General features: G+C 45.6%; 1 protein-coding gene across 3 annotated transcripts in view; it reads right to left on the bottom strand.

Moving 5' to 3' along the window:
• COL15A1 (collagen type XV alpha 1 chain) overlaps positions 1–5,095 on the bottom strand; it is a 103,372-nt gene extending 98,277 nt beyond the window's left edge. The window contains exons 1-3 of one of the 3 annotated variants that reach the window (XM_019966269.2): positions 4,912–5,094; positions 4,651–4,751; positions 4,487–4,572 (exon numbers count right to left, since the gene is read on the bottom strand). In XM_019966269.2, coding sequence (XP_019821828.2) covers positions 4,487–4,572; positions 4,651–4,661 — 97 coding nt within the window. In that variant the 5' untranslated portion in view covers positions 4,662–4,751; positions 4,912–5,094. Of the gene's footprint in view, positions 1–4,486; positions 4,573–4,650 lie in introns of all 3 variants that reach the window. The other 2 variants (XM_070794824.1, XM_019966268.2) reach the window with 2 other exon arrangements.
• Between the last annotated feature and the right edge of the window lie 12,245 nt (positions 5,096–17,340).

Here is a 17,340-nt window from a genome sequence, read left to right as displayed (position 1 = left end):
TTCCCTTACCAGATTTTAAGACATATTACAAAACAATAGTTATCAGGACCATGTGGAATTTTTAAAAAAATAACACATATGCATAAGAATAGTATAAAGATTACACAAAAAAATTCTATCATGAAAAGGAAAATTTTATAAGATAACCAGAAGCAATGCTATGATAGAAAAATAGTTTACATTTTAATTAGTATTTCAGGGAATCCTGGGTACCAGTTTGAAAAAGAACTAACCTCAGCATATACTCTATGTAATCTATTTAATCAATGGTCCATTTTAAATGGATCAAGCTGTGGACATTCAAGGAAAACTTGAAAATAAGTTCATATATTAAGCTAGCAGAGAAAGATAAATGCACAGATTTTGACAAAATAGAGGCTTTTCAGGTATGAGCGGGATAAGCTAGAAAATAAATTGTTTACACAAATAGATGTAATGGAAAAAAGATAAAGAGCAAAGTAACATTAGGGTAAATTCCAGCATAACTAGTTATTAAAGTCATTAAATAAAACTAAAAGCCCTATAACGTGCCCTGATTACTCAGCCATGGCCACTCCACAGTTGGCAGAGCTGTGGAAAAATGGGGAGGACTTAGACCTGGCAGAGGACATGGTAAATGGGTGCATTCTCCCTAGACCACAGGCTGGACCTGCCCATTCCTTCCCTTCTTGAGTCATTGAGCACCTACTCTGTGCCAGGCCCAGTGCTAGGTTCTGGGATTCAGAATCTGGGCAAGGCCCAGTCCCTGGCTCACAGAACTCCCTGTGTAGTGGAGGGGGGGTGGGTGCGGGTGGCGAACAGATGAGTAATCAATGGTCATGGTCCAGCCTGGGAAGCCCTGTGACTGAGAGGTGGTGATATATAGTGTTCGCCCAGAGGAGAGACAGTCAACATGCCTGGTAAAATAGGAGGGCTTCCCAGAGAGGAATCCTAAAGGATGAATGAGAGGGTGCTAGATGAACAAGGGGAAAGGCATTCCAAAAAGGGACTGGCCCATGCAAAGACACAGAGGTGGGACACAGGGGGACTTGGAGGCAAGAAGCATTACTCCATCCTAGGTGCACGGGGAACCCAGCAGGAGCAATTAAACTAAGGAGCAACACGATTCAATTTGTATCTCAGAAAGACCCATCTAAATATATATTAAGAACTATCCAACTAGTCTGTTATTTGATGGGCAAATCTGTTTGCGGAAATCTAGTTAAAGGAAATAATCCCAGAAGAAAACAAAGGTCATTTGTCTGAAGATGTTCCCAACAGCACTGTTTATCATAACGATGAAATGGCCAAGGTCCAAGTGGCAAATTCTGGATGAATAAGGCATGATCCACACCCTCAAGGTTCTCTCATAGAAAAAAAGTGTGAAATAAATACTTTGTCAGCACAGGGTGAGACAGTGGCTGGTGCTGGAAAGATAGATGAAGGGCTGTGGTGGCTTAGTGATGAGAAAGATCAGCTGGGGAGACCTAGGGAAGGCTCCGTATAAGAGATGCTGTTTAAGCTGGGAGGAAGAATTAGACCCTAAAGAGAAACAGGGTGAGGAAGTGCACTCTAGACAGGGAGATTCATTCACATCTTGTGAACAGTCAAGGAAATTACAAAATCCCAAATATACATGGGGAGCTATGAGTGGTTCAGTGTGCCGAGGGTTTTCAGCCTCAATCTGCTGTAAAACAGTTTTCAATCTGTTATAAAACATATAAGCAGGACCTTATGCCACCATAGGCATTCCCAACTTTAGAGAAAACCAAAAATTCAGCCAGTAATTAAAATACTACAATCATTCATATTCATCACAACTTCTAATGGTACGTGGACAACAGGAACTCATTACAGGCTAGAGCATAGGTAAGCCAGGAGGCCAGTGATGTAAAATCCTAGCTGTGACTCCCATCCCCTTGTCTCTCACTCAGGAAAGCATATCAGCTGGCCACCAGCAAGAATCAGAGGATTAGCAGGAAATCCTAAACCTGCCCTGATTAGTATTCAGAGTTTCTCCCAGAAAAGACCCACAAATGGCCAAGAAACACATGAAGAGATGCTCAACATGATTAGTCATTAGGGAAATGCAAATCAAAACCACAGAAAGCTACCAGTAAGATGGCTGTAACCTAAAAAGCAGAAAATAACAAGTGTTGGAAAGGATACGAAAAAATTGGAACCCTTGTACACTGCCGGTGGGAACGTGAAATGGTTCAGCTACTATGGACAATAGTTTAAGAGTTTCCTAAAATTTAAGTGTGGAATTATGATATAACCCAGCAATTTCACTGTTGGGTATACAACCAAAATAACTGAAAGCAAGTACTCAAGTCCTTGTACCCAAATGTCGCAAAACCACTAACCGTAACAGCCAAAAAGCTTAAACAACACAAATGGCTCTATCAATGGAAGAATGGATAAACAAATCGCACTATGTCCATACAATGAAACATTATTTGGTCATAAAATTATGAAGTACTAATACATGCTACAACATCAATGAACCTCAAAAACATGCTGAGTGAAAGAAATCAGACACGAAAGGTCGATGTGGGGGACAAGGGGCCCATTGACAAGGGTCTTTTTAAACAGGGTGGGCCAGGAAACCCTTGGGAGCTGAGAAGCCTTGGGACTTTGGGCCTTGTTTCCTCATCTGAGCACAGTCCCAGTACCCAGCTCCTGGAGTGATTGTGAGGACTGGGTGAATGAAGTATGAACGTATCATACACACCTATGAAGTGGTTTACAAGCATTAGCCTCAATAAACTTCATGCAAGATTTGACTTGCAGAGGATATTCCACATCTAGGAAGAGTCTCTCCAGAATCCCAGAGGGACAGTGAATATTCATCAATTACCCTTCAATTGCAAATGGCCCTCTCCAGGCCCTTTTCATCTCCCGAGGGTTTCCTGGCAGGCCCTTTTTACATTATGGATATTTACAGGACTTCTTCTGTGTTAGAAAAACAGCCCTGACCTGGCATTGAGGGAGCCAGCCTACAAATGCAGGAGGAGAAAGAAACTCCAGAACCTTCTCCATTTGGGGGATGGGGTTACAGCAAAGTTCACAAAAGACCACAGAATCTGAAAATGCCCTCTGCCACTGAGTTGGCAGTACCCTATGTCACATGCAAAATTGCAACGTTCTGACATGGGCCACAGTGCTGAGAAGCCAAAACTGTGCTCCAGCTGCCCTTTGATCTGTAAGAAATGCCAGTCGGATGCTCTGGCAGGAAAAGTTGTCATGGCCTTTGAGTCTTGCTCCCAAGGAGACACAGTCTGGGCTGTCCCAGCTTTCCTCTAGCACACAGAGAGTTAAACACAGCCAGCGAGGCGGTTGTCAGTTTCTTTCAAGGGATAGAGGTTGTCTCCCCCACCACAGTATCCCTGCACACTGCTCACTTACTCCTGTTGAGAGTGTGTACTAATCTCCTAATTCCAAACGCAGTCAGAGGCTACTATTTGAGGCGCGGTAGTTCTCCTGCAAAACTGCATGGAGAAAGGGCTGAGCAGGGAAAGAAAGCCTAGAGACCTGGGCCCAAGCCCTGCCTTTTGCACAGAACAGTTTCTAAAGCCTGTCTCACCCTGAGTATCCTCTGCTGTAAAAATGCCTGCAATGCTTTCCAACACAGCTACTGCAAGGATCAACTTGCAGTTTCCATCACTTATTTTGTGTCATGGTGTGGAAAGCATATTATTTCTAATATCTCTTTTAATCTTCACAGCATCCCTAGGAGGAAAGGTGGTCTAAGTATTTCCCTTTTTCAGATATGAAAAGTGAGGCACAGAATAGTAAAATTCATTGTCCAATGGCACCTAATCCAGCCACACACCTTAGGTCAAAACTATTTTAACTTATATTCTTTTCATACAACCGCCTCTGGGTCTTGGTGGGGAAACAAAGACCCAGGAACAGAAAGTACCAGATCCCCTGGTTCCCAGTCTATAGCTCTTCCCATCATCCATAGAGTCACTGCCCACGATGGATGGGGTTCTCCAGGTAACTCAGGGCTAAGTTAGGTATCAGAGCAATTCGGTCCCGTTATTTCTTGCGCGGCAAAGCGCCAGGTGGTGGCGGTCTGCTTCCGCACCTGTGTACAGACGGGTCATCACATCTGCCCTTGCAATAAGCCAACCAGCACGCACCACCTGAGCGCGGGCGCTGGGTGAGCTGGAGCGAACTATTCCAGTGGAGACCGCTGGCACTGTTACTGGGCTTCCAAAGTCCCTCTATGCCCAAGATTGAAAGGGCTGCGCCTAGCTCAGACGCCTCGGGTTCCAGGATACTGCTCCGCCCGCTTCGGCCGCCCAGAGACTCTTTTTCAACCCTCGAATCCCCTGCACCGCCTGGGGAAGCCGCAGCCGAACCACCAGTGCGCCCCGAGCGGCGAGGACTCCCTTTTATGTCCAGGAATGAGGCGCGCACCGCAGCCGCTCCCGCCGCCAAGACCAACTATTCTGGGGCGCGGAGGTTGCCGGTGCAGCGCTCGGGCCGGGCTGCTTACCTGTCGCAGAGCGGGTCCGAGTGACACCGGGCAGAAGCGCGGAGGTGGAAAGCAGCAAAAGCAGGCGCCAGCACTGTGCGTCCCTCCTGCAAGAAGTGGTCGAGGGAGAAAGGTGAGGCGGGCGGTAGGGGGCGGGGGCTGGGGCGCGGGGTAGCGAGTCATACCTGGGCGCCATCCCGCCGTTCGGCGGGCCCCCGAGGGCACCGGGCAGCCGAGCTCTGCAGACTGCAACGGACCTTGCGCGCGGGCCGCTCGTCCTTCCTGCCTGGAACAAAGACGGCGCTGGGCAGGGGCAGCGGCAGCGGCAGCGGCGAGCAGGATCCCAGCACGGCCCGCGTCCTGAGTCACCGAAACCCGACTCCGCCGCACCCAGCGCTCCCGCGCTAGCCGCGCCGCGCCCCACCTCGGGCAGAGCCGCGCCCCACCTCGGGCAGAGCCGCAGCGGCGCACTCAAACCCCGGGACTCCTGGCTGCAATTACCGCCTGCCCACGCCCCTTTCCCCCTCGACGGATGCGCGCCCCCCAGCCGCAGCTTCCACCCGGGCGGCCTTGGGTAACCAAGAAAAGCCCCGCGCCCGCGCTCGTCTGGGTCAGCGGGCAGCTCCCTCCCGCCCTCTAGTCTATCAGTGTCCGGGCTGCCAGGCCGACAGAACACTCCCTTTTCACGGGCCAATGGAATCTTCTCACCAGCCAAGAGAGGCTGGAATCGCTGTGATTTCCCTAAATGACAACGAAGAACCTGGAGGCTCAGAGAGATGCAGGGAATGTCCCAAGGTCACACAGCTGGATTGGACCCTGCCCTGCACCCCTGACTCGCAACTCCCTTGAACGCCCAGGAACGGCACATTTGGTGGGGGCGGGGTGAAGGGGAATAAGCGATACATGTAAATAAATGCAATAAAGAGAATCCTAATTTTTTAAATGTAAATATATCTAATATTCCAAGCTTCTCCTCTTTGTGCTTTGCCTGCACCACCATCTCCCGCCACCAGAACATAAGCTCCGGGAGAGCAAGAATTTACATCTGTTTTGTTCTCTGTCTAAAACAGTAACTGGCCATAGGAGATGCCAATAAACAGGGGAAGGAACACAATTTTTAAGTGAGATACCACTCCAGGCACTGTGATGACTGGGGAAAGATGAACCAGTCTCAGTCTCCAAAAGCCATCAGGAGAGTTCACAGGGGAAGGAGGAGCCGAGGGTAGACTGTTCCACGTGCACTAGGCATAGCACAGGGCCTGGCACTGGCTAAACCCTCAAATGGTGGCTCTTTATTATGATTACCACCAGGCCCAGTAGTGTAAGATATCTGGGGGAGAGGAGGCGCAGCTGAGATGAGCTGAGACTTGGACAGTTCTGAAGCCAGGCAGGCGCAGGGTCCTCTCTCCCCCGTGTACGAAGTAGCCACACTGGGCTGTGGCTCTGTGGTCAGTTCCTGGTTTTCATTTCTAGATGACAAGTCACCACCTGCCAAGTGAGACAGTAATATGAGTTGGCCCTGCAGAGATGGGATGGTGGTGGACATAGTAGCTAACATGTATTGAGTGCTGACTGTGTCCCAGGCCCTGTGCTAAATGCTTTATTCACAAAGGTCAATCCATGCAACAGTCCTGGATAGGTGGTACTTCAGTGATCCTCATTTCGTAGATTAGGAAGCTGAGGTCTAAAAAGTGCCCGAGCTAGTGCATGACATTGGCCAACACCCATGCTCTTCACCACCCTGTCATGCTAGCTGTCTGTAACAACAAGATTAGACCCATTTTCCCACCCTTAAGAGCAAAATCGCACTGGAGTTATGGAGCACTCAGGCATGAAGGGGTTAATACCCACACAGGCAGTAAGGGCTCCAAAGGGAGCTCAAGCCTGGAGTCAGGAGCCTGGATTCCCGGCCAGTTCTGGCCCACATTGGACAGATCCTGTCCTTATCTGACTTTTTATTTCATCATCTATAAAATGGATGTAATGATCTTGCTGTGAGTGCATGACTGTGAGTCTCAGTGAGATCACATGCATGCAGCAGTGCTCTGTCCACTGTAAAGTGCTGTACAGATGTGAGGGGTCAGGTCTGGAGTTAATGCACACAGTCTTCAAAACAGACAGAAAATTCAGCATGGCCTGGAGAAGGCCAGAGAGGCTTCAATAGAGTTGTAAAGTTAACGCAGACGGGGGTCTGCGAGTGCAAGCAGGAGGGAGCGGTAAAACAGCCAACGCAGCTCTAGAGCTAGGATGGCCCCACGGGAAACTAATACACCAGATCCAGTGCATTCTAACAGCACGATCAGGCTTCTTTCTTATTCTCTTCATATTGTCTGTGAAGATGAATTCTTTCCCACTTGCAGTCACAGTGTGCTGGACAAAGCATTTTATTATGGTTTACTAACCATAAGGAATTTGCCTTATTAGTTCTATATTTTTTATTCTTTATAAAGTACCATAATGACTGGGAATGTAATTGACTTTCTTAGAACTATAATTCTATATTGCTTCGAAAGAGCCACATCGACTATGATTATATAATAGTTCTATTGTTCTGTTTAACACTTAAAACTGAAGGCTATGAACTGGTGGCTTAGCTTGGCCCATAGATAGGTATTGTTCAGGTGCCTGGTATCAATCTCCAAATTAAATTAGTTAGCAATATATTTGATAATTTAGCTTGGATGGTAAAGCGTCTGCCTACAATGCAGGAGACCTGGGTTCGATCCCTGGGTCAGGAAGATCCCCTGGAGAAGGAAATGGCAACTCACTCCAGTATTTGTGCCTGGAAAATCCCATGGACTGAAGAGCCTGGTGGACTACAGTCCATGGGTCACAAAGAGTCAGACACGACTGAGCAACTTCTCTTCACTTCACTTCATATTTGATAATTAGTTGGTTTACATTAAAATCCAGATTTCTGGCTTCTTTTTAAATTTTTGGAAAACCTGGTAAACGGGACTTGTGTTCCTTGTGCCAGTGGTTGATTTGCATTGAAAGGGACCACTACCTTCAGTCAAGGCCAATTTCTACAGTTTGCCATGGTCCCTACCATCCCTGGCTTCCCTGATAGCTCAGTTGGCAAAGAATCCACCTGCAATGCAGGAGACCCCAGTTTGATTCCTGGGTCTGGAAGATCTGCTGGAGAAGGGATAGACTACCCACTCCAGTATTCTTGGGCTTCCTTGTGGCTCAGCTGGTAAAGAATCCACCTTCTATACCAGAGACCTGGGTTTGATCCCTGGGTTGGGAAGATCCCCTGAAGAAGGGAAATGCTACCCACTCCAATATTCTGGCCTGGAGAATTCCATGGACTATATAGTTCATGGGGTTGCAAAGAGTCAGACCTGACTGAGTAACTTTCAGTTTCACTACCATCCCTATTGTTCCCCAACACCAAAGCTAAGAATCATTTGCCATTTATCATCACATATGCACTCTGCCTTTTATAAGAAAGAAAAAAGTGGAATAGATTGAGTGCTCGTGTCACTGTTAAAAATAGGGGGGGAAAGATATGCAGATAGAGAAGGGGGGCATGTTTCAAGAAAGATGTGGAAGAACATATTTCTTCATGTTTAATACACCAATTAAGTATATCTACATTGAAAGAATGAAAACTAAAATGCCATGATGAAACAAACCTGGTCCCCCTCAGTTATGCATGTTACCTGATGTGTGAAAGAACAGGTGTGTTTTGATTGGTGGGCTTGATCGTGGTCCAATTTATCAGTCCAAGATACATACGCATAAGGCAGCAGTTTCCTTTACTACTCTGGCAGGGAAGTCCTGTGTACACATTTTATATTTGTTGGTTCTGTGTAAATATCTGCTAATATCCAGTTCACTAGAATCTAAACATCCCAAGAGCACATTTCTTTCCTATAAATGACGAGATAGATGCATGTTAATATTTCTAATTTTGTACTTATTTCTCCTGGGAAGTCAGACCATGTTCATCAGCAATCAGGGCTCTCATTTTAAAGCTGGGCCTGGAGGGGGAACTGTGAACTGACTGATGATGGAGGACAGAGAGGGTGTCTGGCCTGGGAGTTGAAGGGGACCAAACGGTCCCAGCTGCTCGTGTGGGAGGGATGAGGGCAGCATGCCAAGCAAGGCAGTTCGCCTCCTGCCAGACTGTGTTTTGAGGGTTTAAGCGATTTCCTTCTATTCAATATGAAGTTGTAGAAATAGCCAAGAGGAAGCTTTGTGTCATACTGGAACTGGTCTAAATTGTTTACCATGGCTTCAGTACAATCTACAAGATCGAGACGTGTGGAGATAGGGGATCTATGTCCCAGCTCTTCCAGGACTCAATTAAATTAATGGGCTGTTGCATTTTCCTATATACCACTCAAGTGACCCAGTAAACTCGGTCTCCAAAAGCATCCTCCAGACTGTTTCAATCAGTTAGAAGGGGCACAAAAATCAGAAGGATTCTGGGTTGTGGTTTGGGATAAAGTGGGGCTTCCCAGGTGGCTCAGTGGCAAAGAATCCACCTGCCAATGCTAGAGCTGCACGAGACACGGGTTCGACCCCTGGGTCAGGAAGGTCCCCTGGAGGAGGAAATGACAACCCACTCCAGTATGCATCCCTTGGAAATCCCATGGACAGAGGAGCCTGGCAGGCTACGGTCCATGGGGTCACCAAGAGTCGAACATGACTTAGTAACTGCGCACATACCCATATAAGCACATAGCACACCTCTTTCTGAACCTGCTTCCTCAGAACATGGGGATAACATCTCTCTTGTGGAGTTGTGGTGAGGAAGTTCACAAGAGACACTCAAAGCTTGCACCCTCATCTGGTTTCAAGAGCAGAAAAAGAAGAGACCTAGCTAGTGGACCAGAGAAGAATTAACTATTCAGAGAAAAGCACCGCCTTTTGGGTAATCAAGAGGAAACAATGACAGTGCAATCCCCAAAGTGCCTTCCACGGAGGATGCTTTAGTTCTGAAGAGCGCCTTGATGTGTTTGGATACACCAAAGGGGACCATGGGCTGAGAAGAGTCGATTTGTTCTTCATAAGTGAGTAAGTGAAGTCGCTCAGTCCTGTCCAACTCTTTGCTACCCCGTGGACTGTAGCCCACCAGGCTCCTCTGTCCATGGGATTTTCCAGGCAAGAATACTGGAGTGGGTTGCCATTTCCTTCTCCAGGGGATCTTCCCAACCCAGGGATCGAACTCAGATCTTCCACATTGCAGGCAGATGCTCTAACCTGTGAGCCACCAGGGAAGCCCTCTTCATAAGTGAGATGAATTTGAAAATCTGACAGTCTTAGTGGGAAGAGGGCAAAAGCAAAAGGGAAGAGTGTGTAAAATACCTCTTAGGTGCCACTGCCAGTGCCTACTCTCTGCCTCCATCACTCATGCAGTATAGACAAGGCCATCCAGCTGTCAGCGACTGCTGCCCTTCGCCTGAGTGTTTTCTCTGGCTGCTAGGGAATTAATGCTGACCTCCCCGCTGCTCTCAACCAATGGCCTGCAGGAGCTCATGGATAAAAAACTCAGCTCCCTTTCCCAGTTGGCGGGAATTTCCAGACCCCTGGAGTCCCTGCCCGTGTCATAGCCCCTGCCCTTTCTCCACACTGAGCACTTCTCCGTTCCTACTCAGGGCCGTCCTGTGGGTGCTGACCTGTGACACACTGTATAACCCACTCTGAGAAACCTGGAAGTAAGTAGAAATAACACCCCAGGAAGCAATATTTAGCCAATGGAAGCCAGAAAATATACTTCTCTCCCTATTTCTCCCAGATGCACTGTCCTGAGATGGTCATTTATGAGGCATCTGAGAGACACTCTCACAATACTAAGGGACCAATCATATAATCTCTCTCATCAGCAGTTTCTTCTTCCCTGCCTCATTTCCCTTTTCTTTACTTCTGCTCCCTAGGATTTTACTCCCTAATACCAAAGAGGCACCTAAGACTGAGTAACACTTCAGTGTGTGAGGCAGGATAAGCTAGATGGTGGAATTTATCTTTCACATTCATGATAATAATGGGGTTTCTAAACTGGTTGTCACTTCCATCTTACCAGGTCCAATCAGCATAATGTTACCCAGTAGGGGGTGAGCATTAAGATGACAAATAGCTCTGAAAAGAAGCTGTTACAAATAGCTGTGAAAAGAAGAGAAGCGAAAAGCAAAGGAGAAAAGGAAAGATATAAACATCTGAATCCAGAGTTCCAAAGAATAGCAAGGAGAGATAAGAAAGCCTTCTTCAGCTATCAATGCAAAGAAATAGAGGAAAATAACAGAATGGGAAAGACTAGAGATCTCTTCAAGAAAATCAGAGATACCAAAGGAAAATTTCATGCAAAGATGAGCTCGATAAAGGACAGAAATGGTATGGACCTAACAGAAGCAGAAGATATTAAGAAGAGATGGCAAGAATACACAGAAGAACTGTACAAAAAAGATCTTCACGACCAAGATAATCACGATGGTGTGATCACTGACCTAGAGCTAGATATCCTGGAATGTGAAGTCAAGTGGGCCTTAGAAAGCATCACTACGAACAAAGCTGGTGGAGGTGATGGAATTCCAGTTGAGCTATTCCAAATCCTGAAAGATGATGCTGTGAAAGTGCTGCACTTAATATGCCAGCAAATTTGGAAAACTCAGCAGTGGCCACAGGACTGGAAAAGGTCAGTTTTCATTCCAATCCCAAAGAAAGGCAATGCCAAAGAATGCTCAAACTACCGCACAATTGCACTCATCTCAAACACTAGTAAAGCAATGCTCAAAATTCTCCAAGCCAGACTTCAGCAATATGTGAACCGTGAACTTCCTGATGTTCAAGCTGGTTTTAGAAAAGGCAGAGGAACCAGAGATCAAATTGCCAACATCTGCTGGATCATGGAAAAAGCAAGAGAGTTCTAGAAAAACATCTATTTCTTCTTTATTGACTATGCCAAAGCCTTTGACTGTGTGGATCACAATAAACTGTGGACAATTCTGAAAGAGATGGGAATACCAGACCACCTGACCTGCCTCTTGAGAAATTTGTTTGCAGGTTAGGAAGCAACAGTTAGAACTGGACAAAGAAGAACAGACTGGTTCCAAATAGGAAAAGGAGTACATCAAGGCTGTATATTGTCACCCTGCTTATTTAACTTCTATGCAGAGTACATCATGAGAAACACTGGACTGGAAGAAACACAAGCTGGAATCAATATTGCCGGGAGAAATATCAATAACCTCAGATATGCAGATGACACCAGCCTTATGGCAGTAAGTGAAGAGGAACTAAAAAGCCTCTTGATGAAAGTGAAAGTGGAGAGTGAAAAAGTTGGCTTAAAACTCAACATTCAGAAAACAAAGATCATGGCATCTGGTCCCATCACTTCATGGGAAATAGATGGGGAAACAGTGGAAACAGTGTCAGACTTTATTTTTCGAGGCTCCAAAATCACTGCAGATGGTGACTGCAGCCATGAAATTAAAAGACGCTTACTCCTTGGAAGGAAAGTTATGACCAACCTAGATAGCATATTCAAAAGCAGAGACATTACTTTGCCAACAAAGGTCCATCTAGTCAAGGCTATGGTTTTTCCTGTGGTCATGTATGGATGTGAGAGTTGGACTGTGAAGAAGGCTGAGGGCCGAAGAATTGATGCTTTTGAACTGTGGTGTTGGAGAAGACTCTTGAAATTCCTTTGGACTGCAAGGAGATCCAACCAGTCCATTCTGAAGGACATCAGCCCTGGGATTTCTTTGGAAGGAATGATGCTAAAGCTGAAACTCCAGTACTTTGGCCACCTCCTGCGAAGAGTTGACTCATTGGAAAAGACTGATGCTGGGAGGGATTGGGGGCAGGAGGAGAAGGGGATGACAGAGGATGAGATGGCTGGATGGCATCACTGACTCGATGGACGTGAGTCTCAGTGAACTCCAGGAGTTGGTGTTGGACAGGGAGGCCTGGCATGCTGCGATTCATGGGGTCGCAAAGAGTCGGACATGACTCAGCGACTGATCTGATCTGATTAGGATGACAAGGTCCCTATGGACTATATTATAACAGAGAACAGGACAGTTAACATATTTCTAGGAACAAAAAGTGAATATGGACTACACTACTTACCATATGAAAGCAAACTGCTTTTGATTTCCCCTTCCATGGAGACTGTGAGTGCATTTGCCAAATCATCATGCATCCATATGTCAAATGTGTTGATATGTTCCAGTAGCTACCACATCTGGCACGGCAGCTGCAACTGAGGCTACCATCTGGCCAAGTTTATAGCAATCCATTATTATCCACCATAATCCATTTGGCTTTTGCAAGGACCACACTAGTGAATTAGTGGAAATATAATGGGACCTATTGCCCCTGTACCATTTAAGTGTTAATAGTAGCTCTAAGGGCTTCCCAGGTGGCACTAGTGGTAAAGAACCTGCCAGCCAATGCAGGAGACATAAGAGATGAGGGTTCGATCCCCGGGTCAGGAAGAGCCCCTGGAGAAGGAAATGGCAACTCACTCCGGTATTCTTGCCTGGGAAATCCCATGGACAGAGAAGCCTGGTGGGCTACAGTCCATAGGGTAGCAAAGAGTTGGACATGACTGAAGTGACTTAGCATTTATGCAGTAGCTCTAAATTCTGCAATACTTCCTGGGATGTGGTATTGGTTCTGATTTACTCTTGGAGGTGGAAAAAGGGAGATAGATTCAAGGACTTCCACTTAACCTTTTTGTAAGTCAGGTAGTTAATATAAGGGTTCTGCTGGAAGCTAAGTATTATGTGATTATGTATAGGAATGGGCACAAAATGTGTTGGTCTTTGAATCTCATAGTGCTCACCAGAGAGCATCCAACACAGAGGAGACATGCAACAGCCAGGTGGACAGAGTGACTCATCCTGCGGATGTTAGCTCACCTTGGCTATCCCGGGGCTGACATGGTGGAGCCTTAAGAAGAGTGACAGTGACAGCAGGGGCAAATGGTGAGTAAAGACCCAGCAACATGGGCCCCATCCTTCTGAAGCTGATCTACCTCCTGACTTTGTGGAAAGGCCAACCTGCTGGCTACAGAGACTGACACTGAATCCTCAATATGGTACTATTCCTCAAAGAGACCACCTGGCCACTTGGTGACAAGTTGATTTCTTCAGACCCCTTCTGAGCAATTCCTCCTCACCGGAATCAACATCCTTCTGCTAAGTAGAGTATTCTTGGTTGCAGGTTCTTCCCTTTCATCACTTTAAATATATCATGCCATTCCCTTTGGGTTTGTAGAGTTTCTGTTGAGCAATCCGCTGATAACCTTATGGGAGCCCTTGAATGTTATTTATCATTTTCCCTTGCTGCTTTTAATATTTTATTTTTGTCAGTTTGATGACTATGTGTCTCCATGTTTCCTTCCTTGGGTTTATCCTGCCTGGGACTCTCTGTGCTTCTTGGACTTGATTGACTGTTTCCTTTCCATGTTAGGGAAGCTTTCAGCTATTATCTCTTCTAATATTCTCTCAGTCCTTTCTCTCTCTTCTCCTTCTGGGACCCCTAGAATGCAAATGTTGGTGTGTTTAATGGTTGTCTCAGATGTCTCTTAGGCTGTCTTCATTTCTTTTCGTTCTTTTTTCTATACTCTGTTTTGCAGCAGTGATTTCCACAGTTTTGTCACATATCCGTTCCTCTGCCTCAGTTACTCTGCCATTGCTTCCTTCTATTGTATTGTTCATCCTTCTCTGTTGGTTCTTTAGTTCTTCTAAGTCTTCAGTAAACATTTCTTGCATCTTCTCCATTCTTTTGCCAAGATCCTGGTCATCTTCACTGTCATTTTCTGAATTCTTTTTCTGGAAGGTTTCCTGTCTCCACTTCATTTATTTGTTTTTCTGCGACTTTTATCTTGTTCCTTCATATGGGATATAATCCTCTGCCTTTTCCCTTTGATTAACTTTTATGATTGTGGTTTTCATTCTGTGGGCTACAGGATTGTAATTCTTCTTCCTTCTTCTTTCTGTCCTCTGGTCAGTCAGTCAGTCAGTCAGTTCAGTCACACAGTTCTGTCTGACTCTTTGCGACCCCATGAATCAGAGCACGCCAGGCCTCCCTGTCCATCACCAATTCCTGGAGTCCACCCAAACTCATGTGCCATCAAGCCATCTCATCCTCTGTCATCCCCTTCTCCTCCTGCCCCCAATCCCTCCCAGCATCAGGGTCTTTTCCAATGAGTCAACTCTTTGCATGATGTGGCCAAAGTATTGGAGTTTCAGCTTCAAAATCAGTCTTCCAATGAACACCCAGGACTGGTCTCCTTTAGGATGGACTGGTTGGATCTCCTTGCAGTCCAAGGGACTCTCAAGAGTCTTCTCCAACACCACAGTTCAAAAGCATCAATTCTTCAGCACTCAGCTTTCTTCAGAGTCCAACTCTCACATCCATACATGACCACTGGAAAAACTATACCTTTGACTAGATGGACCTTTGTTGGCAAAGTAATATTTCTGCTTTTGAATATGCTATCTAGGTTGGTCATAACTTTCCTTCCAAGGAGTAAGTGTCTTTCAACTTCATGGCTGCAAACACCATCTGCAGTGATTTTGATAGATGAGGCTAAAAGGCTTGTGCAAGCTTCTTGATACCTTTCTGGGTATGGGTTTGCCTTCCCTGTCCAAGTACCTTAGCCAGCACCATCATTCAAAGAGTAGCAGAATGCTTGATATATCAATGTGGTGTCTCATATAACACTGTCTCAAATGAAGGGACCCATTTTATGGCAAGAGAGGTGTGAAAATGGATGAATGACCAAGGGATCCATTGGTTTTAGCTTTACCACATCACAAGAAGCAGCTAACTTAATACAGTGGTGGACGGGCCTATTAAAGGCTCAGCTAAGGCATCAGCTTAGTGATACAGTGCAGTGTTATGGCACTCTGCTCTAGAACATGGAACTCATGGTCACTGTATGGGCCTATGTCCCCAGGAGCTAGAATACTTGGGTCTGGGAATCAAAGGATAGTACTAGGATTGAGCCCTTTACCTCTTCCAGTGATCCACTGAAACCCTAGACTCTTTTGAGGTAAAGGTGCTGATTTTCAGGGGAAGAATTCTTCCAAGAAATATAGTAAGGCCACTCGAAGCTGAAAGTACCACCTGACCATTTTAAGTTGTTCTTGCCAGAGAGCCAGTAGACAAAGAAAAGTGTTGCTGTATTTGTGGGGATAAGAACCCTGATTACCATGAGAAGTATTACCAGTGACTACCTTATTGGGGACAGAGAGGAACTCAGGTAATTTGGGGGGGATTTCTTGGTGGTTCCATATTCCATACTGATGGTAAGTGAGCAAATGAAATAAACAAGGTAGCTAAGAGAGCAGACCCTTAAAGGATAAAAGTCGTAGTCATTCTGCCAATTAGCATCAGTCAGCCTCAGTCCAGACCAGTGTTTCCTAACCTGTGGCCCATGAGCATCAGAATCATTTCATGGAGAAAATATTAAAAGTATAGCTTCTGAGTCTCTACTCAGCACCTACCAAATCAAAATGTCTGTAGGTAGAACCAGGGATTTGAATTTTCAGGAGCTCCTCTGGTCTGTCTTATGCACACTGAAATTTCATTTCCATTGGCCTAAAATTCACATCTGTATTTCTTATAGCACCTGGTTTCTGACCTCTATCTTGCCATTTCTTGCCTTAAGACAGTTCACTGTTCAAATATAACCCCCTACAATGATGCCTTTGCAGTTTCTAGCTCAGACAGGGCTGCCACAACCTCTCTTGGATGAATTTTCCCATTTGCCACACCCTTGATAGAGCAAGAGATCCTGCATTGTTAAGGCCAAGATTTTGGAAACAAAGCAGCCCAAAATGGAAGGGACCTTGCACCTGATCCCAAGTCCTATCAAATCCATCTCTGCTGTGCAAATTTAAAGAAATAAGGGAACCAGGGGATCCCCTGTCTGCCATTTGACTGGAGAGGGAAACCTGTTGAAGAGGATGTGTAGGCAAATCTCTCCTCTGGGGGCTACCTATTTTCCACCCAACCCCAAACACCAGATAATAACTGTCCTTTCCCCAATATCTGTAAAGAATATGGAATATCTGTCATGAATATGGAATCATGCTATTTTTATCTGAAGGAGGATGAGAGTTGATAAATATGTCTTTGTAATAAGTCAGAGAGGGCAGGACTTGAAATCTGTCCAAAGTAACAGGGTTTTATCACTGACTAAAGACTGATGAACCCAGATGGCAAGGCCACACTTTCCTTTTGAGAGTGGCCAGTAAGTGGTACAGCTTCCAAAATCTATAGCTTCTCTCTCTCCTCCTTTATGTGCCTCCCGCCCTGGCTCTCCTGGCCTGGACTGCAAATCTGCAGAAGGTCTTAAATCAGCAATAGATTGTGTCTTCCTCTTTCCTCAACCCTACAGGTTCAAGTATTTGGTCAGTTGCACCTTGTGTTTGGAAACGTCCAAATAGGGAAGTTTCTTTTGTCATTGAATGAGGATGCCGCTGGCATTTGGCAGGCAGGGGCCAGGGATGCTGAGTTCTACAATGCAAAAGGCAATCTATATAACAGCAACAAAAAATAGCCCTGAAAAATTACCAACTGTGAATGCTAGCAGATTGTGACTTCCAAATTTTTTTGATCAAGACACTTGGTCTCACAGTCCCATAAATACACCCTTCTGAAACAAAAGTTTCATGGAACAGTATTTGCCCTTATTACATGTATGAACTTGGGTATTTTCTACTCTATTCTGTACTATTCCACTGAATTAAAAAGACAGAGAGAGACTGGTCAAAACCTACAAAAAAAAAAAAAACTTACCAAATAGATTTCATGACCTCCAAATGGGCCAAAAGTCATTTTAGGATGTGATCATGTCAAAATTGTGATCAGCAGCAGCAGTAGAATATGGAATGACTCTCACTGTAAGAATC

Source organism: Bos indicus, chromosome 8 (assembly GCF_029378745.1).
Source record: "Bos indicus isolate NIAB-ARS_2022 breed Sahiwal x Tharparkar chromosome 8, NIAB-ARS_B.indTharparkar_mat_pri_1.0, whole genome shotgun sequence".
In the NCBI taxonomy this organism is placed as follows: domain Eukaryota; kingdom Metazoa; phylum Chordata; class Mammalia; order Artiodactyla; family Bovidae; genus Bos; species Bos indicus.
Note: the sequence above shows the minus strand (reverse complement) of the source record. Positions and strands in the feature narration are given on the sequence as shown.